Source organism: Hippocampus zosterae, chromosome 5 (genome assembly GCF_025434085.1).
Source record: "Hippocampus zosterae strain Florida chromosome 5, ASM2543408v3, whole genome shotgun sequence".
Lineage (NCBI taxonomy): Eukaryota > Metazoa > Chordata > Actinopteri > Syngnathiformes > Syngnathidae > Hippocampus > Hippocampus zosterae.
This window is the reverse complement of record NC_067455.1, coordinates 10,776,679-10,799,473: the sequence shown is the minus strand read 5'-3', so window position 1 is coordinate 10,799,473 and position 22,795 is coordinate 10,776,679. Positions and strand designations below refer to the sequence as shown.

At 42.5% G+C, this 22,795-nt stretch overlaps 3 protein-coding genes across 8 annotated transcripts in view; 2 read left to right on the top strand and 1 right to left on the bottom strand.

Annotated features, from left to right (window-relative positions):
• gra (granulito) overlaps positions 1 to 22,795 on the top strand; it is a 229,659-nt gene that overhangs the window by 135,601 nt on the left and 71,263 nt on the right. The window lies entirely within an intron of this gene.
• The window catches only part of stmn2a (stathmin 2a), a 198,229-nt gene that overhangs the window by 125,355 nt on the left and 50,079 nt on the right, over positions 1 to 22,795 (top strand). The window lies entirely within an intron of this gene.
• On the bottom strand, positions 1,491 to 22,634 carry mindy3 (MINDY lysine 48 deubiquitinase 3). 2 transcript variants are annotated; one of them, XM_052066102.1, is made up of 16 exons: positions 22,468 to 22,634; positions 21,720 to 22,039; positions 21,347 to 21,426; positions 21,157 to 21,217; positions 20,880 to 21,086; positions 19,649 to 19,700; positions 18,770 to 18,884; positions 18,610 to 18,683; positions 18,396 to 18,475; positions 18,073 to 18,143; positions 17,089 to 17,169; positions 8,938 to 9,010; positions 6,989 to 7,061; positions 4,445 to 4,532; positions 3,640 to 3,711; positions 1,491 to 2,216 (listed from the first exon to the last, which is right to left on the bottom strand). In XM_052066102.1, the coding sequence occupies exons 2-16, from the start codon at positions 21,811 to 21,813 to the stop codon at positions 2,067 to 2,069; spliced, it is 1,371 nt and encodes a 456-aa protein (XP_051922062.1). In that variant the 5' UTR covers positions 21,814 to 22,039; positions 22,468 to 22,634; the 3' UTR covers positions 1,491 to 2,066. The 2 variants fall into 2 exon arrangements, with proteins under 2 accessions (XP_051922062.1, XP_051922063.1); XM_052066103.1 differs by lacking the exon at positions 19,649 to 19,700 and having other exon boundaries at positions 18,770 to 18,858.

Sequence of the window (22,795 nt, the reverse complement as noted above, 5' to 3'; positions counted from 1 at the left end):
GGCACTAGGTACACTTACACAAACTAATGCGGTACTTCCTGGTGCGGTGAGAGATCATCAAGTGTGCAGCAGGAAATGATTATCCAGTATCATTTATTTGGTCAGACAATTTGTAATTATTTACGGAAAAGAATACATTTTCGTTCATCTATTTATGCCACTAACATATCGTGACAGGCAGAGCGGTTCAATGCTCTGCCACTAGGTGGCAGAAAATACAATTAAACTGCATAGTCACTTATTTTCATTCATACAAGACAAGTAATGGCCTCTTGTAACTGCAGCAGATGTGTGTTCAATAAAACGGATCTCACACTGAATAATTTACCAATTGCCGATTAAATTGAGACGAGATCTGCATTATTTCGTTATGGTGTTGCAAGAAATTTCAACTGTAAGATTACTGGTATGTGCCTTGGGCAAGGTTACCTAACACTGTGCCCAGCAGGTTTGCATCATATTGGAGGATTTGGCTGTAACACAAACTGACAAGCCTCTTGTATTAAACACATTTAGCGAAAGATGATGATAATGGACTGAGAAACCCCACTTTGGACAGTTTGTTTTACTTAACCGAGCTATACAGGCGCATTAAAAACAAAATGAGCTCCAGTGGCAGTCTGACAGTGCAGTGCAAAGACAAATGAAACAGCATTAGTGTCTGTCAAGAACCCCCACCCCCCAAATAAAACAAAACCTTGAGCCGTCAAACGGAGACGCTTCCAACACCTGCCATCTCTCACTTCCTGACCCCTGCCCTCATCATTTAATTGCACAGTTCACCTTGTCTTCAAGTAGCTTTTATGCAAGATGTATGGATGTGAATGGTCTGCTCTATGTCCTCATGTAAATCCAGGATGAAAAAGATGCATGAGAAAGTTCTCGAAAGGTCGGGTGAGGCATAATTCTGTGTCTGATCTGATCTAGCAACAATGAGGCATTAACGTTATCGGTGTTTGACTTAGTGTGTGAGGGGAGAGCAGATTGGGTTGTGCAACGGGTCAGAAGCGCCGTAAAGGGGCGAGCAAATCGGGCACTTGCAACTCTGAATTTACCCCTCCTCCCCCATGTAACTTACCTCACATAGTCGTACACACATTTTAAGAGCAAACAATTACATTTCTTTTGAACAAGTCAGTACCCATATTTCCGAGCTGCTCATGAACACATCATTCCGAGCATGAATTCAAAATGACACCGGCTCACAACTTCACTCCATCACAGAGACATCTATGTGAACCTGAGTACCTAAGTGGGTTTGCACAAGACAAATATTCATTTTAGTGTACGAAGTGAGAACACATCATCTTCCGCCATTTTTATCAGACATTTAACTCACCATCCTGCAGATGTAGTGAAAAATGACTTGTGAGCCTCTGCAGAGTGCAAACATGTGCCGCGAGTTAGCGGTGAAGGGATGCAGATGGGCCTGGAAACGTGATGTTTCCTGATGTTGGGTCGGGGATGACTACACATTTAAACAACAAGCGGAAGATGCCAAATAAAGTGTTTATTCCACAATCTGAACTGTGAGCGTGTTAATAAATACAACGTTTCAATGTGGTGCATGAGGTACATTGTCGTACATGTTCTTGAAGCCATTGAAGAAGCCTCCACAGTTGCTTGAGTGCCTCCGTTGGTCCTAACATTGTAAACGTTTAGCAGTGAGAGTGAACATCTGCGTGTTCTCACGTGGGAAGGCTTTGGTCGTTCCTTCAAACAGTCGTTGAGTTGTCGGAACAACTCTTAGAATATGCGCTCCGGCGTGTGACTTTGTGTGACACACTACACTTTAACATGATAAACATCTTGTGTGACAAATGGCAAGCCGTGCTGAACAGACAGTAGCATCATTTAAAGGTGCGTTGAATCTTGACTGAAATTTTTTTTATCTCAGGCGTACACAGTTGCAGGAGTTTTTTGGGTGCATTTGTAAAGTTCTCATTCATAATGTTTGCGTGTATGTGGTTGTGGTCCCAGTCTCTATAAACTCCCTTAAGCAGAGCTGCGTGTGTGTGAGTGAGAGAGATGGAGGCAGTAGTGGTCCGTTGTACATACAAACCAGACTAGTTGAGTGACGGCGAGCGCTCGGTGGTCCACAGCAGCTCGATGTAGGGCCACTTGGTCTGGAGGCAGCGCTTCACTGGAGTGTCATCGGTCCGTACCATGGGGTCTTCAAACCCGAGCACCAATGCGGTCCCTTCCACGTACTCTACCTGAAGCACATATGTCAGTCCAGATTTACTCACGCAATCTAATACATGGACTGAGACAGTGAGTACGTTTTTTTAACGGGCTTTTATGGTACCTAGACAAGTCTAAATTTAATTTCAATTCACTTTTAACTATGACATAAGCGCATCTGACTCCACCAGAGAGTTAAGCGATAATTGGAGCTAGAGAAACTCCTTCTGCCATAACTTACGAGGTGTCTGCTTTTCTTTTTTTTTGTTGCAGACTATAAGATGCATTTGCAGTGTTGTCAAAGCTGTTTCGTCAATACATGCCTGGAATTTTCCTCGTCTCGCTACCTCAAAGGTATCTGTCAAATTGGTAAAGTGGTATCAGTGTCATAGTATTAGGGCCTTTTTAAGAATGAGACTATAGACATAAAGTGTTGGCAACTATACTAATACCGGCATCGTTGATTGGCGGTGGTGATATGGGTATGTGAGTGATGTGCTGTTTTAATAATCTCAAGTCCACCACACAAGCAGAATAAGCACACACATGCCGAGTTTTTCCTCATGGTGTACTGTCTCTCACATTTTATAAATCGATACATGTACCTCGCTTGCATAATGCAAACAAATGATATGTTCCAAATAAAACTGTGACCTTGGTGCAGCACACACAAAAACACAACTCTAGTCCCAGTGGGAAACAATATCGCATGATTAAATTTTTTTCCTGACCCCAGCGACGGACAGCGGCGCCATCAATCTCAATCTAGGCACTTCACCTAAAGTGGTTTGGGTTGAAATGCGAAGTGTTGATGCTATTTTAGAGTAGACACACCCACATGTGCAGACACACACAATTGTACCAGCTGCACGGGTGGCAATAATACTTTAAAAAAAAAATACTTTGTTGTCATAATCGTTTGAATCTATGGAAATGTAATTGCCACTGCAATCTTAGAGGCGCCTTGGCCTGCATATATGCACATGTTTCTGTCTACTTGTGGTGCACGTCCTACAACTTCAGGTCGGTGTATGGGAGAGTAAAAAAAAACAAAAACAAAAAAAAAAAACAAAGGCCCATCTGAGCTGACAGCTGCAGAAAGTGATATTATTGCCTACCAGGCTAGTCTGCAGCCACAGACAAGCGCTACACATGCTGACAGCCATCTGTCATCCTCAACTTGTCTGTCGGTGAGCATTTGTCACAGCCGTGCTGTTGACACTCACCTCTCTGTCCTAATGACTATGAGGAACGGGAGGCAAACCCTTGGAGGTTTTTTTTGGCTGACTGAACAAGCTAGTAGGATCACAATGGCTACTGTTTATCCTGGAAGGGGCAGGATACCACCAACGGTGTTTGTGTGTGTGTCTCTGTGCGCATGAATGATTGACAGGGAATACAGAGATGCAACGTAGGTAGAGACGGACATATAAGAAGGCCACATCACCGTCTTACCCTCTCGTTGTGGTTGGACTGTTTGAGTCCATTGTAGTGGTAAACGGGAAACGAGTCCGGGATTCCTGAATCCTGGAACACAAGTCAGGAAACAGAGTGAAGAACATGCTGGCGAGACTCTCTGGCCAAAACGTAATGGTAGAACTGGAGGTTAAGACGCAGAAGTGGAACATTTTTTGACTACAAATCCTGGCAGTCCTGCCTGTTACATTCAAGTGTGTTTTGAATGCGTTAAAGCGAAGTGCAACTCCGATTACCACCCAACAGCCAAAACCACGAAGACCATGACACTTGTGCTGACTTTGGCTTAAAGGTGCAGGATGCTAATAGGGTGTGTTGTCTGAGCGCGCGTCCAGTTTCTCATATTTGTATGTCTCCGTATGAAATCCAAACCCTTGACCCAATCCCACGTGTGTCTGCATGTGTGTGTGTCCACTTGGCTAATGGCGGCATAATTTCTTTGCAGCTCTGCGTTGCTCCTCTGGTGGGTCCCTAAAGCCCTGATCACTTTAACACAGTTCCCTCTATCTCTGCCTCATAAAAAAATAGAAGGCTTAACCACTCTCTCTAAACTCTTCGGTGAGCTGCGTCATGTGATTGTGAACACGCATAGAGTTCACACGAGACACCGCAAGAATGTTTTGGCGCAAAAGCCTTTGATTAGCTAGAACAGCACTTGGCCACGGATAACGATGCTAATGTGAAGGTGACCTCAAATTGATCGCTTTTTCCTTTTTTTTAAACTGCGCTAAGCATAAACAAATGAGGACGGAAGGAATTTGTGCGTCCACCTTTGTACACATACCTGATCAGGAAAGAATTCCAAGAGGAACGGGCCCAGAAGAATAATGCCCAAGTTCTCTGGGTCCAGCTTATTCTTCACCAGATTGACACTGGAGGGTAAAAAGGAGAGGGTGGGGGGTAAAACTCGTTTGTTAAGAATACTGGGAAACATCACGTCAGCTCGGAGTGAAGCCATGTTTTGGTGAGCGCCTACGTGTTTTTACAAAGACTGTGGTGCAACTAAAAATACCACTTTCCCGACATTCCTGTGTGTTAGATCAGGCTTATTATTATTATTACCGTGCAAATAAAAAAAAAGAAGACTTTTGTTCGATTGCCCTTTTAAGGCAGCAGAAAGAGAGAGTAGACGACATGCAAGTGTGAACGACATACATGACACGTTCGTTTTCAAAGCGAACTGGATGTGATACGATGACGCATGGAATTCTCTGCGTGGAGCACGCTGCAGTTTTTCTTTGTGTCTTATCCAGCCTTGAGTAAGGTGCGCGAACACAATCAGATGATGTTTTCTCTGGAAGCGGTCTAGGACTTCGAGTCATGCGTCAATCGGTTTTCGATGCAGACACTGGGTGCCTTCATCTGGCGGCAGTCTGAGGAAGTCACGCTCATTTCAACAGAACATGTTTGAAAGGACCAGCGCGGTTTTGATGATATGAGCAGATTTCTGTCAGTAATAGAGAGGAGAAAACAGAACATTCTGCCGTACAGCAGCTTGTAAAAAAAGACATCACAGGCAAAGTGCGACCATTCAAAACTTGTATAAAGTTATGTTATAAAACCATTGTGGCCTCATTTTAAAGAAAAGACCCATTGTTGCAACATATAATTAGGGTTGAGAATTGAGTGGACCCGAGACTAACATTTCAGTGCTAATTTCTGCTGTCTAATTTGTCGTGCGGAAGTCGGCGCACACAAGTGGAGAAGGACTAATCAGAAATGTATGCTTGCTGCGCGCAACAATACCCAATAAAGAGGAACTGGCGGAAAATGCGAGACAGGATCAGGCTCATAAGTTGCGGACTCAAATCGGCACAAATCATAAGTGGAAAATAAAATAAAGACCAGTCTTCTGCTCAGTGCCAAGTGTGTCAAAAAACAATCTCCTGCAAAGGAGGTTGCAAATCAAATACGATAAAAGACCTCCAGAAATACCGACTCGAGTTGATAGATGGTTGCGTCTTAAACCTGTTCTGCCTCAAGCTTCGACTCTGGCACGCAGTCTGGTGCCACGCCGAAAGTTAGAATCGGGAATGTAAAGCAGCAAAGTACTTGTATGTCTAATTGAGCCAAGAAATTCAACTGGAACTAAAACAGCGGGTCTACAGACAAATGCAAAATTTCATTCCTTTGACTTGTGTGCTTGCTTGCTTTTAGATTTCACATATTGATTCTTCTTCTGTGATAGACGAGTGTTGACGGTATTGATATCACTGTTGTGCATGCCTAATTTATGACACTTCAAGTTTCCATTGTACAAAAATTGATTCGACAAACGCGAGGGCTTGAAACAGGCTTAATATGCAGTATGCGCCTAGCTTTAGCATTTAGCACAAGAAATGCCTAAATAACAGCCGGAGAATCATATTTACCACAGAGACTCAAGAATAAATTCCACTTTGCAACTGCAAAAAAGGTGGAATCCATAATGATGATTTGAATTCACCCTCAGTTTAATAGAGCCCTTAGTAAGGCAAGAAACCATATTTGGTATCTTAAACCAAGTCAAAATGAGCTAGCGCATTAAAAGGTTGATTTTACAATACAATACAATACATGCTGATTTTCATTTTCAGGAACACGCTGTACAAACTGACCAAAATGAAGCCAAGCCCCAAAACAGGAACACATGCGCTTTGGAGACTGATGAGACACGATTAAACACAAAGACATGAACACAGACTACAAGTGGCCAGGAAGTAACCATCGCAGGAAATAATAAACCAATACAGACACTGTGAGGCGTATGAAAACAACTGCATGTCCTCGTTCTTCTGGCAATAAAAGTACCAAGTGTTTTGTTTCTAGACCGGCGCCACCATCTCGCTGACTTTTATTCAATATGGTGGATTTGGGGCTGCTACACTTGTGTTGTGTGTGGCAAGCGGAGAGAAACGAGTACCCCCCATGGTGTGCTCTGTTATGTTGTGATGTGTTGGCCATCTGGGGCTCTGCAGAGCACATCAGTTGTCCAAGCACTCGACTATACCCGTCCTCCCAGTGCAGGGCTTAACACTCCTCGATGGAAAACGTACTCCTGTTTGAAGCGATGCTATTAAGAGTTTCCTCTCTCTAACAGGCTTTCTTCCTGTCATTAATGTTCTCCCTCTTAGCCTCGGATTCGGACAATTTATTTTTATTTTTTAAGTCTTGCGCTTTCACAGTGAGTCCAGTCTAACGGTACTTTATAGAAGCCTGGTAGTGAAACGTGAGCTGGGCCGGTGACCCCGGCCTGGCCGTGACTTTGGAGTGGCAACTTTAGAAGAGCTACAGGTGCCACACAGACAAGCTGCCGCAACGAGCAGCCTCAAGACATGCAAGCACTTACTATTCTGGCTCTGAGACAAGGTCAAGGGCTTTCATCACTTCCTGTAGTAGAGAATCTGGGATGAAGCCGTTATCTGGAGGGAGACACGCAAAGAGAGATGGATGAACAAGTCAGACCAGAACACAATTGTCGCTTAAAAAAAAAAAGGGGGGGGGGAGACCTTCACCCATACCGCACACATACGCACCAGATGAGAATTAACTTGTGATGCGAGTCAAAACAAGCACGCACATATACACCTTGCCCTTTCTCTCTGACCTACATTCCATCGACATGATGATCACTTTACCTGTGAGGAGACGCTTTAAACGCTAACATGTGCTTTTGAAGGCGCGCCGGTCTGAATTTGGAATGTGACTCACTCAAACACGAACATGCGAGCCAACGTGGGCTCTTGTTTAAATGCATGCCCCGTTTGCTCCGACTGTTTCTCTCAAACAACCCAGAGGGGTCGGCGCAAAGAGTATTAGTCAAGCAACCGACACAGACAGTGGGTGGCTGCGTCCTCATATCTATTGGAGGGGTAATATCCCCCCCCACCACCACAACATGTGGGAGCCGCGCTGACTTGGGCAGATTTACAGCACATTAACGCAGCACTCAAGTGTGCTGAAGCATGGCTAAGGATGTGCGGCTCTGCATATATAATGTATGCGATTACGCAGAGTACATCCTCTTGCATGTGTGGAATTGGTGACCATCTAAATCTGACACAGATCCTAGGTGGAGGTGAGTGAGAAGATGCGATCGGTATCTGTAACCATAAAATTGTACAGTCTGTGTTCAAGCAGATGGGGGCGGGGGGGGGGGGGGGGGGGAGACAGCATTGACTGAATATATTGTAAGATGCATATTGTCAAATTTATACTTATGCCATGGCAAGTAAATTATGACCGAGGAGAAAACGGGATGGAAATGACATCATGGTCGGGCACGCTTTCATCGTAGAAAGGCTTGACAGAATGTGAAAAACATGTCAGACATTGTTTAGATCATAGCAAATGTGAGGGACCCCATAAGAACATGACAGGGCTGAAGGAAACGTCCTGGCATCTGCAGTAGACCACGCCTTTGAGCCTTCAGGACTCAGCAGCCCCTTGCCCCCACTCTTGGCAAGATTTCAAAAGAGAGAGAGAGATAGAAAAAAGGGCAAAATGCTGCACTACGTTTCAGGCAAACTGGGCTGCTGTGACTGGCAGGAATATAGCGTCAACACAGAATTGGCGGCTGAAAATGTGACTTGATACAACCGTGATACAAAGTTCAAGCATACTTCTTTTTGTTTGTGCAATCCTGTCAATTATGACTGTCCTCCAATTTACGATATTGATTATTAGAACAAAGATGTGGCTGCCCGGGAATTTTGCAGTGTTGTGCATATTGTCATGTACACTATGGCAATTAATCTGAGGTTTGTGGACATTCATTGGTATTGTATCTCACCCTGTTTTCCTCATCTCTAAAGCAGAAAGCAAAACTTCAGCCCCCCCCCCCCTCACCCCAATCTGCTAATAAACACACATACTGTATATTTTTGGGTTCCAGACGCGTCTTACATCACCCCAACCTTTTACCAAAGGCCTGCAGACCGGTGGTTGCGCACTACTGTCTTACACAGGAAACACTCTTCCCAAACCCATTCTGTGTGTTATTACTATTGCATCACACTATTTGTACTTTCCCCCAGTAACCTGGAAGCGACAAGGAGGAAAAGAGCGAGATGGTTGACTCAGCTGTAAGAGGAGCTGAGCTCACCGACATACTGTAAACAACAACAGTGGAGATGAGAGAAAAGTCATTCTGGTTGTTGGTTGAGGAAAAATATTGGAAAAGCCGAAGCCGGAAGAAGCAAAGGGGAGGGCGGTTATACTTGACTCGCGTCAATTATACCGTGTCTCCTCACACCGAGAGCGATGTCATGTAATAAATACGTCGCAAGAATTGATTACCTTCAGGATCAAATGACTGGAAGACCCTCCTTGCCTGCTCTGAGGGACACTCTGGACCAACCAGGGTCAGCTCCTATAGGCAAGAAGACAAAGATACTGTCATATTAGATATTGAGAAAAACAACATTGAGGAAAAAACAACAATGAAATGAAAGACTACATAACAAGAAGAATGTTTGACGTGTAGCTGGCTCAGATTTAAGCCAAGCAAGCAGATAAATAAAATGGATGTTGAGTGTCTGGTGAACCAGCAACCTGTAGCAACAGCTGTGTGTGTGTGTGTGCGTGTGTGTTTGTGTGTACATGTGCGTGTGAGCAGCGCACTGGTCACGCAGCATGAGCATGTGTGTGTGTCTACGGCTGTGCAAGGGGCCAGCGTAATCACTGGAGTCTGCCAGGCTATTAAGTGATTTTCTGATAAAGTCTGCCGACTTGTTTTTACTGCAAACACACAATCAGGTAATCAAGTCCTACACATAAACATGATTCATGAGAAACTCTGCACTATGTTTGTTGGTGAATTTCACCCCGATAAGATTAGCAGGAAGCAAATAGCGAACTGTCATTTTTGGAAAGTCATTCATTTTGATAGGTTTCTTTTAGAGATATTCAATGCAGAGCGCTCAAATCCTGCCTTAAACTCCTGCTTTCTGATGTTTCCAAACATGGATATCAGATGTCGAGAAAGAACACATGACTGTTGGTTGTTTTTTTTCTGACGGAAAAAATGAGTACACAATAAATCACTTGGGAGGAAGGAATGAATAGTTTTAAATACCGGTCAGTTTTGGCCGAAAGCCTTAAGAATGTTTAGTTTCCAACATGACACTGAACCAAAAAATAACTCTCTCAATAAAATTCATAAGACAATGAGGTTTTCAAAGCATGGGCAAAGGTGCACCACGTTGACAGACAAAAACACAATTTCGTCCGTAAAGCATAAACCCCTAATATTTTAAATACACCTAATTTAAATTACACATTAATTCATATTTTACTGAAAAGTTTGGATTCACTTATGCTTTAGAATAGATACAATTCTGCTACTAATATATATCACTGAATGGTTTGTGTCCTGAATACATTAAAGCTATGCTGATTGAGTAAATCCAGTAGTGCTGTGAGGTCTGCAGGTTAATTAGTGGAGCCCAGAGTTCAAAGCAAACAAGGTGAAGCAGCATTTACCTGTTATGCTGTACATAAATGGAATATGCTGCTAACAGACGTCAGCCCTGAGTGTATATGCTTTAAATCCGGTTAAAAAACAACAAAAAAAACACACAAAAAAACCCCCAACAACATCAACTTTGCTTCTCGCCGCCCTGATACTTGATAATTGATAATTTTAAAAATTAATTTCGCAGAATGGTCTTTCCGTAATTTTACAAACCTATTTTATTTCAACGTACCTTTAAGTGCTTTTAAAGTCTTCTGTTAATGTGTTTAAATGTTGGCAATGTATTCATTTCAGTCAACAATTTTTTTTCTCATTCTCGACTTTGCTTTTAATTGTCTTAAGCTTGTATCCCACTGAAAGGCGAACATTGGCTAGTGTTTGCAAGGGTAGCGGATATAGATTTTTCATTTGTGGTTTCAAAGTTGCAAGAAGACATTCACCAACAGTTTTCATGGTCACTGACACTTTGTGTGTGTGTGTTGGGGTGAGGGGCACAAGTACATTTTTAACATGTTCAGGCAATAAGAAAAAAACCCCAAACCGTTAAATCTGTTAGCCAACATCTGGCGAACATTTGCAACCTTAAACGAACCCTGATGAGAAATCTACATTTGGTACCTTTGCAAACTTTCTCCCATCAGTTTGGAATACAGGTTTTAAATCATTTCGTTTTAAAAATGTCTTCAATTCGTTTGTCTTTAAAATGTGCATTTTGCCTTGAAATGTCTGAATCTCATTGTGCGGATGAAACGCGCTACATAAATATAGCTGCCTTGCCTTCTAAAAAATGTATTTTAACAAAGCTGTAATCACTTTTTTATGTCCACAATACGATCCAATGTTGACATGAGAAACAAGGCAACAGGGCAAGAAAATCAAAATATCAAGTAGCTTGAATAATCATTCAGATAAGTGTAGTTAAAGAATGTTAATTAAAAGAACAGTCACATATAGTCTCAGTTAGAAATGCAGACATTTACTTGGCGCCTCCGTAATTGCCAAGTCGTGTATTTCTAATGACAAACACTACACAAACACACAACGTTGTTGCAGGGCAAATGAGGCCTGGTCATCTCATTTATACTTGGCCTTTATTAAAACTTGATCCAGGCAAGCTGCTGAGGTTTCCCTGTCCACTTATTGTAGTGCTCAGTGTTCACTCGGGAGGAAGACTGAGCAGAGATGACTCCCAGCTGCTTTGGCTTCACTTATAAAGAAAACAGACCAGTCGACACGGTGATCTGTCACACATACTATAGCCTGCCCTGATTTGTTAACATTAGCGGCTTCATAAATCTGCTGGTAGATTTGTCATTACCTAAAAGTGTCTGTCCCACAAGGAATATAAAAGGTGACTGATCATCGTAAGAAAAGTCATTTTTATTGTTCGAAAAGTCACCGGTTGAACACTGGAATGTAGCTCTTGTCACACGCACTGGGTTGATAAACTGTAAACCTCATCAGTAAAGACAATTTGCGTCTTTGCAAGACCCAAGAGGTGCAATGAGCATAAAACCAAGTTCATCTACGGTGTCGTGTCTTCCGGGACATTGCCTACCACAAAAAAGAAACACCGAACACGTGGTCATCATCAGGGGGAAAAAAAAAAAGTACTATCATGGCTGTACCGTAGGTGACATTACAGGGTTCACGAGTTCTCATAACGTTCTCCCGAGGTAAAATAATGGCGGGCAAAATGACGTGTGTGTGTGTGTGTGTGTGTATGTGATGACAGGTCTGTTCGGTTGCCTTTGATCTGTTTTTTATTAGAGGCCTGAGGAAGATGCTGCTGAGTTGGGAAACATGAAGCAAACATACTCCACGGGGAGTGTGTGTGTGTTTCTGTCTTGCTTCTTGATGCCATTACATTACGTTACCGTGAGTGCGACACTGTAAATTCTCTGTTCACAAAGGTTTATTTGCTAGAAAAGGGAAGAACTATATTCCAGTTGCGAATGCAGAGATTCGACAAATGACACTGAAAAGAAGACATCATCTCAACAGGGCCACGTGTGCTCGTGTGTGGCCTTGAGGAACACATTCCATTCCCCAGGGTCCCATGTTTCGGCTGAAATGCTTGACCCACTTTGCCGAGCAACAATAAGCTTCTCAACACAGGAACAAAGTTAAGAAAACACAAGCTAAAAATCAAGCATGTCCTAGGAAACCAAGGCTGACGTCAAACGGTTCCCCCCCCCAAAAAAAAAAAAAAAAAAAAAAGTTTTCGACCCCGCATTCGATTACCGGTACATGTGAGTGTACACGGGCACCAAAAAGTCAAAGCGAGAGACCATACATTTTATTTTCTCCCTCGCTCTACCTGGGGTTTGTCTTTTGAATGAGAAGTGCACTTGAGTCCAGTCCACCTGCACCACAAAGGTACTTGAAAATTTGGGACTACTTCCTCTTTGTCCCCTCATGCTTCCTTTTTCCTCGTTTGACTCTTATCTTTATATGCAGGAAACTACGCGAGTAATTTCCCTCCGGTCCGCCCAAAGAGCTTTTTGTATGGGCTGAGGCATTGAGTGCCCAGGGAGCAGAAAGTCTGAAGGGATCCGTTTCAGGACAACAAAGCTAAGATCTCGTCGAACTGCCATGACCTCCTAAAAAAAGAAATCACAACAAGATAGACTGTTCCATTGATGGGTTCTGAATGCATCTCAACTAACTTGATTCAGGACATCGTATCTCACTGGAGTTGATTTTTGGGTACACGTACGGGTGAAAATAGAAGTGACATCACAGAATGGTTCTGCAGCATGTTGATGGATCCCGTAACCGAACAATGCACCAGGGAAAGGACGACTAATGCCTGCACACACACAGCCTTTCAGCCTCCTACAATGGCCTTTGGTCGAACCTGCCAAAGATTATTAATGACTGCTAATGTACACCGCTTGGCTACTTTGTGCTTCTACAATGCGCTCATCTCGCATCTCCTTGAAACATGATATTGAGAGGAGACTATTGTTTCTTCACTTTTTAATGCCGTGATATGATTGTATGAGGCACTAGTGTGACCTCAAAGTCGAACAATATATTCAGGGATGCTGGGCCACCTACTATTTGATGCAAGTTAAGGGATGTTATTTATTAATTTTTCTAAAATATACAAATAAATTATATAATGTGCTTCAGTTTCCTCCTGATATTGTGCAAAAGGCTTTCAAGGGAACCGATCCGTTTCAATTCAGAATATTGTTTTGGTATTGGTGTCATAAAATGCCACAAAAACTGAAAAAAAAACGACATGCAGAGATATTCCTTTTACATAACTGAGCTCTCATGAGGCAGGCTGAGGTTTGGTGCGGTCAGGCACGATGGCCGTTTTGTGCAAGTTCATAGGCATAAACTCTCCCTCCAAAGAAAAAGAAAACCAAAAAAAAATCACATGTATAACCGCAGGGTTGATCCACTGAAAAGGTTACCCTCCGCGGATGAGTTTTCCGTCAAAGCGAGATCCCAAATGAATGTCAAATCAACTCCTGTAAATCCAGACAATTAGTGTCTGGTTAGATTTATTGTATTATTGAACATTTACATCATTAGATTTGAATGCAATTTATTTAATTTTTTTTTTAGTGCAATGGTGAGAACAAAACCAAACTATTCAGCCCCTTCATGAGGCATTGTTACTTAATGCGGTGAAACACAGAGCGCTCTACCCGGTCAGTTCACATGCACATGGTCTGTTTCTGATGACATGGCTTTAATAACCTTTTGCGGTTCCTGCCAACACAGGGGAAAGAACTTGACATCAACTCTGTTTGCACTCTGCACATATGTTTTCTCTGTCTTGCGGCAATCCTTGAAGAAAATTTGTAGTGTGTATGGATAGTCACAAGAGTAATCTCAGGACGCAGAGTGCTGGTGAGGCTCCTCTCTCTGCTACTAAATCACGACCCAGGACACGACTACTGTACATAGCCATATACACCAGTAACTCCCTCGGGAAGAAAGACGGCGATACTCATCACTCATCGAAGAGGGTAAAAGTCGATGAGAAAGAGACACATGCTTTTCCTGAGTGACCACTACGCTGTTCCTTGAAGAATATCCTCCTGACCCAATCTCTTCCTTCCTCTTCAGTTCCCATTCGAGACCGATATATTGAAGAGGTTTGTGGAAGTATTTAACTCGGACAAGTGACATCTACAGCGACTTGTAATTTTTCGCGAGAAGGTGATCAAACTAAGGGCAACGTGAATCCTTTGAGAGAGAAACACAATATATCAAATGTAAAAGCTGTCTCATCCATCCTCTTCAGCTTCTTTCTTTTTTCCTGGCATCTCAAAAACAGATCCGGTTACGAGCTAGCAAACATTTCTCGCAAGCACACACGCACACACGAACCGTAGGTATGGGTACAGAGATGGTGGAATGGCCTTTGTGGTGGTGGATTCGATTTAAAAAAAAAACAAAAAAACATGAATGCTATTAGGCTGATGGTCTAAAAAGCCATAGTCACACACTGGTGACAACTCCGGGGAATACACACCGGTCCCCAATGGCAGACAGAAGGAGCGACTGACACATCAGAAGCAGAGATCGGATGTTCTGCTTTTGTTAGGATGTCTCGATATTGGGACTAAAAGCTACATTAGCAGGTAGTACGGATTTTGTATCACAATGGCTGGGAAATCGCAGTACACTTCAAATGAAGGCCGAAAGCAGATTTACTGTCAAGCAGAGCGGTTTTAGGCACACGGAGGTTGAGTACGTTCATGGTGGCAGAACATCGACAGGACGTCAGAAAACATGCATGTGCATATATTCAGCTTCAGTACAAATAGATCCAGATGGGAATTATTGGAATCACTTTCGCTCACGGGAAGCCATCCACTTGATCCACACACACATGCACACACAAACGCTAATCAGGATTAGGTTCCCTGCACTCAGTGAAGAGTGTGACTGTATATGTTTGTGAATATGTCACTAACACCAGCGGAGAGCTGAGGCAATCGGGAAACACGCATAATGACGGCTGGTCATCAGTGAGCCCGCACATGATTCGCGCGACTTGGACGCATGTATCTGAGCTTTTAATCAGCAGCGGATTACGGGACTGGCGCTGTTATGAAGACGATCGCCTGGAATCGTTTTGTATGACTGGTACTTTTTTCCTCCCCACAAGAGCAAAGAGAATTTGGTCCAAGTCATTCAGCAAGGTAAATAAATACACAAAACACGACAATATCTTATGTTACATGCCCAGGGAATGAGAGAGGTGTGAATGCTGGATTGCCCTTATGCACGCACACACACACACACACAAACAGTAAATTTGCACAAGATGAAATCTGAGGCCACCTGGTCCTGTCATTGAAGTCGAAACAACACGGGGGACCTCAGTATGGATGAGGGCATTCCATACCAGGCGAGGTAGCACTGTGTGCATTTACATGTCAGTTATGGGGAAGGATCATTTCACAACTAACCCGTTAAGGAATTCAAGGAACATCGATCTATCTATTCAGCCATCCAGCTCCTATACCGCTTGTCGTGTTTAGGATGACAGCAAGCGCTGGAGCCTCTCAACTGAGCTCGGGCTCGCAACATCTTGGTCTGATCACTGCCCTTCAATCACAGGGTAATGTGAAGAGCACACTGAGCGGGAACTGATCTACTGCAAGCTGCGCAAAAGTAATCTCGATGAACCATTACGGTACCGATGGATCAATCATGAAGCCCTTTGCCGCACTACCCACGAGGGGGGCAAAGGATTAAGTGTTCGAACTTCAGGTGGAGCGGATGACATGTGGGCTGCACATCCGCTTTCATTTGTGACGGCTCACGGTCAATCAGCACGCGTGCAATGGGAGTTGGGAGTCATAAACGATACATTAATTGTAATCAGGCCATTGAATAGAGTGTACGATTACAATTTTTGCTTCGACTTCCTCAATTCCTTGTCACATGTGGGACCGATCAAAACTTGTAGGAACATAGAAACCAGAGTATTTGTCTTGTCGCCTGTCAGGAGAATGTGTGTGATGATGTCGTGTGACAGTCATCACAAACTTACTGTATGTGTGCATGGAAAAGGCATACAGCCGGCCATTCGGATTATTTTCGAGAAACATCATCCACTGGATACACTAACAATGATTTGCCGGTCTTAAGAATGAAATGAAGTGGCTCATTAACCTGCAAAAATCAAATGTTGCTACTTCAGAGGTATTTGTGTGGCCTTTCTGAAGTCTTCACCCACTGTTATTAATAATTCTTCTCATCCACTGACCATGATCCCCTTCCCACAAATGGACTGCAAACCTCACTCCAAACAAATACGAGCGCTGGTCCATCTCATTCAAACAAACTCAACTGAGTGTCTTTCCAAGTTTTGAATCACTAAAATGAAATTCCTTCCTTTCTGTTGTTCCAATCCTTCCTCTCACAGCTAAGCAAAGATACGCCGCCTGTCCGTCATTTTGGAAGACAAGAGTTTATTTGACTGCCATTGACAACCAGTGCCTCCCGAAGTCTTGTATGAGCTTCGCTAAAGACTGCGGATTTATCCCTGCATGTCTGAAATTAAAATCACTTCAGAGGAGAATGCTTTTGTGGTCAGTACGGCCACAAGTAATTATTAAATCAATCACTCACGCTTTTATGGGCGCCAGGCATGAGGATGAGACATTCACATGTTTGCCACGGTTGCATGTTTGCGCCGTGTTGAGAATGTATTTCTACATACAAAGGCAATTGTTACAGCTGTTGGGGTAGGTCCACACTTCTTTTCAGAAGGGAAAAAAACAGAGGTGGAAAGCCAAGAAACAGCACTGGCCATATATGACTATGTCTCTTACACACATTTTTTTCCTCCCTCTCACTGATATCTGACCTCCCTTTATTAAATCTCGAAAGTGGGTTCCACATTTTGGTTTTATTAACCTGTCGAGGAATCTGGCTTTTATTAAACACTGCGTCACACGTGTTTAGACAATTATGGACCAGTGTATTGAACTTACCTTTGTGAAAAACACAGAAAGGTGAGTTTCACTGCCAATGATCCAAATAGGGAACTTGGGCGATTTCAAGAAAGCCCCCACCTGAAATAAACCAGAAGAGAGTACGTGTTTAGAATGAATATTGATTTGAATTCTTATTCCATATATTTCGAGTTGGAGGTGCGGTAACTGAGACACCACAGGAATTGATTATTTCTCTGACCCGATGTACAAAATGTCAATTTCAAACAAAGGTTATGGGTGGGATGGGTGCTGGCCCTATTTCATTAATATAGCCTTTTTACATCCATCCATTTTCCATACCGCTTCATCCTGTCTGGAGCCACGGGGAGCCGGAGCCTAATCCAGGTGACTCTGGGAGAAAGGCAGACTACATCTACAGTACTTGTAGTCACAGGGCAAACACTGTATAGAGACATACAGTAGTTCATACTTTTTGCACTCAAACGCCATCACTGAGTGGGAACTGAACCCAACCTGCCTGAACAGAGGTCAGGTGAGTGTAACTCTGCAACAACAGTGACTCACCAAAGCTTTTTGTTTTCTTCTTCCTTCTTTTTTAAAATTATTTTTAAAGAGCATCTGAATAACTTGACACGATAGCCTCTTGAAACTTATTTTGATTCAGTCTGGGATCACCGTGTTATCATCTTATTATCTTATTATCATTTCTTTTTTGGTGATTATGTTGGCAATAGCAAATAACCTAAGTTAGTTTGCTGTCACAGCTAACAAAATATCTTGAACAATGTTACGCAATCTGTTTATGTAGTGGTTTTCCGCAGATGTTTACAAACGTATTTTCACACTGGAGCCGTCCAAGTGTTTTCTAAACAGTTACAGCAAACTGTACTGTAAACATGTAACAATGTACAGTCGTTGTGTTTATTTGTATTCATAGTGATGTCAACAGTGTTTTAAGCTCACTCAATTCAATTCAGAAGTGTGTATTTTGTTTTGGCAGTGTGTTTACAGTAACTGTACCTTACAGTAGTGTAGTGACTCCATGAGCGTGAGGAAGCCGACTGACGCTTGCTTATGAATACCATGTAGCTCTGAACATGAAGAAGCAGAAGGAGAGAAAAAGAGCGATTACAAAAAAAACTGAATTGCAGAGCGTCAACATCAGCTTGAAACTATTGCCCTCTGGTGGATAAGATTACCAAAGAAAATACGGGGATGTGGGAGTAATACTATTTTGTTGTGTTTGAATTGTGTTGCATGATTGTGCGTCTTGGAAAATTAATAATGATTGCATCGTATATTTGTTGTAATGCTTTCTAAAACTGCATCAAATATTTGCTTACTCATTCCAGAACACTCTCGATCTCCATCCCAGACATTGGAGACCGCATGGCCCGTTATAAGGAGGTTCACCAGACTCTGACTGCAAAATGGACAAGGACGATATGAATAAAGAATCACGGTTATGATAAAAATATAAACAGATATGGCCACGCGATCGCGCATCTTTTTTTTCTTTTCTTTTAATGCCAAAGTGTGAAAAATGTGTTCCCATACCTTCCATGGCCATGCACTGGGTCTATAAGGGGTTCCATCGTGTCCTGGATCTCATTTCTAATGTTCTCAATGCCCTGTGGAGACATTTAGTTTGACTTCCATTCTTTATATTATCCATCAAGTGTCTACATTCTTGCCTCTTTTGGTTTCATAAACATACCTTGGTGAGGATGACGGAGTAGAGGAAAAGCAAAACGCCACAGCACCCCCTCCAGGTGTGGAAGAGGGAAAGCACTTCGGCCTGGAGATCTGACACAGACATGACAACCCGTTTCCTGCAGGAGGGGGAACATGATTGAAATCCATTAAACGCCAAGAATATGTTGTGTTTCCTTCCATGAAACTACTTTAAAACAGATGATACATATTAAAAAAAAAAAACTTCTTCATTGGCATGCAGTGTCTGTTGTTGACTGTGGACTGCGCAGGCAGCATGCCCTGTGATTTAAGGTCAATACTGCTGTGGCAAACAGCTTTGCAATCATCGAGGTTGAAGTGCATTTGTGTGTGGGTGTGCAAGAATGATAAAGGGAAGTACTCGTCAATGAATCAGTCAATCCATGGAAGCACTTTTTCTGAAAAATGTGAGGCAAGCGGTTATTTCAATGTGATACATATTCTTATTTACTTTTACAATACAAATGGGTGTACTCATTCCTCCAAGAAACTCCCTATTACTAAATGAGTAAGTGCATCTGTGTCAAGTGAGGATGTATTAAAAAAGTGCATATGGTGCATATTGCTTATGCATGAAATGATGCAAAGTAATTTTTTGCTGGGGTCCCCCGAATTACTTTTCTCACAAAAGTAAAATAACTCAGCGCCTGGTCATCATGGTAAGGCAAAAGAAGCCGATTCATATAAGTACGGTAAAAGATGTTTCATTCTGCTTTCATTCATTATCCATGGGGTATTCTGACCAAAGAATATCACTGAATTTTTAGGAAGACACATGAGAACTGCTTCGATTTGTGAAAAGAAATAAGTCTCTTTTAAGATGCAAAAATTATTTGGGAGAGGAAGACAAAGTCTCACTTACTGAAGAACACTGTGAAATCGCTCAAAGCCAAGGTCCTCAGCAGCCAAAGCAGCTAAGTACAAGAAAACAGACATGCAGTGGATACAAAAAGTCTACACAACTCTGCTCGAATGCCAAGTTTTTATGAAATATAAAATGCCCTGTAAAGCTCAACTGAAAAAAAAATCTTTTAACTCATTCACTCCCAAAGATGTTTTTAAACGTCTTTTCAGACTTCAAGTCAAGTCAAGTCAACAGTATTTATAGAGCACTTTCAAACAGCCATCGCTGCATACAAAGTGCTGTACATGGAGCGATTTAACATACACAATAAACAGTAATAAAGGCGGTAGAAAGCACCAAGCAGTAAAATCAAGAGCAAATCTAAGTCATGCTGACTTGGTCCAGAATTGGCTGGCACTGAATGAGTTAAAGAGAGAAAATAAAATTAATTAGGAAAATGTGTTTGCACAACACTCTTGTAAGTGTGATGTGGCTGTTCAAACACAATCTTCAGTCTTCTGCCAGAATACAAAGGCTGTGTCTCAATTCACAGGAGGCGGCGTCCGAAGGCCGCATGACATCACTTTCGGCGCAACTCGACCTCATGAGGTTTCCAAATTCTAGAAAGACGATTCGTAGGCTGGGTCCTTCGACGCCTTCAAAGGCTCCTCCCTCATCCGTGGACTCCATAAAGCGTGGCAAATTTGGACAGCCTTAATGTGAATTTGGACACCACGTGCGGCCAAGTTGCGGCGGAAGCGACGTCCTGCGGACAAAAACGCGTCTTTTGGAAATAAATTTGGAGGAAAAGTCCACTACAACAGCCAGAATTTATTTGGGGTTAATCAGAGGCACTTTGAAAACTGCCAGGTGTGTGTGGACTCACATTTTACATCATTTTTATGATGTGATTAGGTAATGTGTGCACACTTATTTTTACTGCGCTTCTTGACAAAGACAAAACATTTACTTAAAAAAATTAATTGAAACCCACAAGTCATTGTGGGAAAAGTTTAAGATTTATCTTTGTCTCAGTTCTTTTTTGTAAAAAAAAAAACTGGGCATTTGAACAAAAGAGTGTGCAAACTTTTTGTATGCACTGTACTATGGTTTTAGAGCATTAAACAGCAACAGATGATATTCAATGACAGCCATTCAAAGTAAGATTCTTTTGACACAGTGAGCATCACTGTTTGAGTGTCACTATTCAAAATCACAGCATTGTAAGACAACAACCGTTAAGACTTACTGGGTTGCTGTCCCTCGAGGGGTTGGCTGCTCTCTGGCACTGGCATGTCCTGTGCTTGCGACTGGGTCTGTGCTTTCGTATGTGCGTGGCTTTGTGGGCTCTGTCCCTTGGCCCATGACACAAGGCAGAACCCTGTGGAGGTGCTGGAACAGGCCGACTCCAGGATTTCACTCAGCGCTGAGCACAGGATAGTTTTCTGCTCCTCCTCTAAAAGCACACATATTTACGCATAATTTAATAAGCAGCATGAATAGCAATAGATCTTGGTTTGATGTACCTGTCATGTGTCTCCAGTTTGAAGTCTCTCGATTAAAGAGAATAGTCTTTAAAAGGAAAGCCTGCAAGGAGAACACAAATGTCAACTGCAATTTGCTTGATGAGCACTGTTTTCTATGACCTCATAGTCACCCGACTTCATATTTTAGGAAGTGCACACATTATGTCAAAGGGTTTAAAAAGGATCATACCTGTACAGGTACAATTACAGCACATGGCCCCCCTTCAAACTGCTCCAGTGCTGTGTGCTCATTCTCACTGAACACAAACCCTGTGATTGAGATAAAACAAATGCGTAGTTCGGTGGTATTACTTACTAAGTAATTATAGTTTTTGGAGTCGGACAAACCCACAATGTGCATGTAAAAAAAATGACGACAGAAGAAATGCTGTTTTTATACGATCACATGATATATTTAACAAACATACGACAATTAGTTTATGTACTACAATATAATGTAAAACAATTTCACTTAAAACTGTGTTGTGTACACTTCAGTTTCTGAGAAGGTGGTGAGGTACAAACGAACACAAAATGCACTTCATCAACAATCAACATCATACCTTGTGTCCATCTGCGGAAGATGGAGGCTGAAACTGCCCCGCTTGTTGGTCTCCCCCACACTAAATCCACCAGCTCTTTGTTTAAGTCTGACATGACCAATTTCTCTGCAGGCTGACGTACAGCCACTCACTATGCAGGCCAAACGATTTTTGTCCGGGCCGATTAGCCAGATCTTTCGTCTGAATGATAGTCCACTTCCCTGGGCAGGTAGAGCCTGTGGCATTGGCCACAAGCTACCTGTGGAACAAGGCAGTATTCCTCTCTGCGCTGGCAGGACGCTGGTTGGTACGAGGAAACACATTAATGTGACACCATCAGCCTGCAGGTAGCATAAAAAACAAACTTGTTCAGCCGGAGCCTATTTTGGCAGTAACTTCATAATGTAATAAACAAAACCACAAGGAGTGTACACAACTAGTAATGTACTTACAACACATGCAAGCCATTAACATCTGGAAAGCTAGCTAATCGTTACAAGGGGTGAATAGCGAAAAAAAATGACGACAGCTGACAGGGGAAACACGATTGCGTGACTACCTTGTTTCATGCTTGTGCATTTACTACGCGTATGATACATTTTTAAGACCAAATGTGTTTGATGGGTAATGATAACGCATGTTAGCATTAGCATTATAACGAGTATCAGCTAACATTAGTATTGCTTAGAAAATAAATGTATTGGAAGTAAGAAGGGGATATCGTTGTATACTGTTCATCAATAGTCTCATCACTCAAAAGCTCACTTACCTGAAATGCAAAGTCGAGTCAGGTTTCCTATTGATTGTGCAATGTCATTAATATGAACGCCTCTGTCATTCGTATTTACAACGGAGTAAGGAAAGCCTGTTCGTAAATGTAACGTGCTTGTTCATTGGTTGAAATCCAAAAGCTCCCAGTCGCGTCAGGGGTGCGTTCTCAACACGTTGTGCTATTGGTCCAGACTCTTGTCGTTAATGTGAATCTCTCCCTCGCTGTAGTCTCAACAATGCATCCCACAACAATAGTCGGCCATTCGAAACATGTTTTATTTGGTTACATTTTAATTTATGATTAATTGTGAATTTGTGCAGTTGCC

What these genes read in the sequence shown, in the direction of transcription:
- mindy3 (XM_052066102.1), bottom strand. Translation starts at nt 21,813, where the DNA reads ATGTCAGACTTAAACAAAGAGCTGGTGGATTTAGTGTGGGGGAGACCA. An exon ending in TCGAGAGTGTTCTGGAATGA is followed by an intron (nt 18,144 to 18,395) that starts GTAAGCAAATAT and finishes CTTCATGTTCAG; the next exon opens with AGCTACATGGTATTCATAAG. An exon ending in TTTCTGTGTTTTTCACAAAG is followed by an intron (nt 9,011 to 17,088) that starts GTAAGTTCAATA and finishes TCTTGCCTATAG; the next exon opens with GAGCTGACCCTGGTTGGTCC.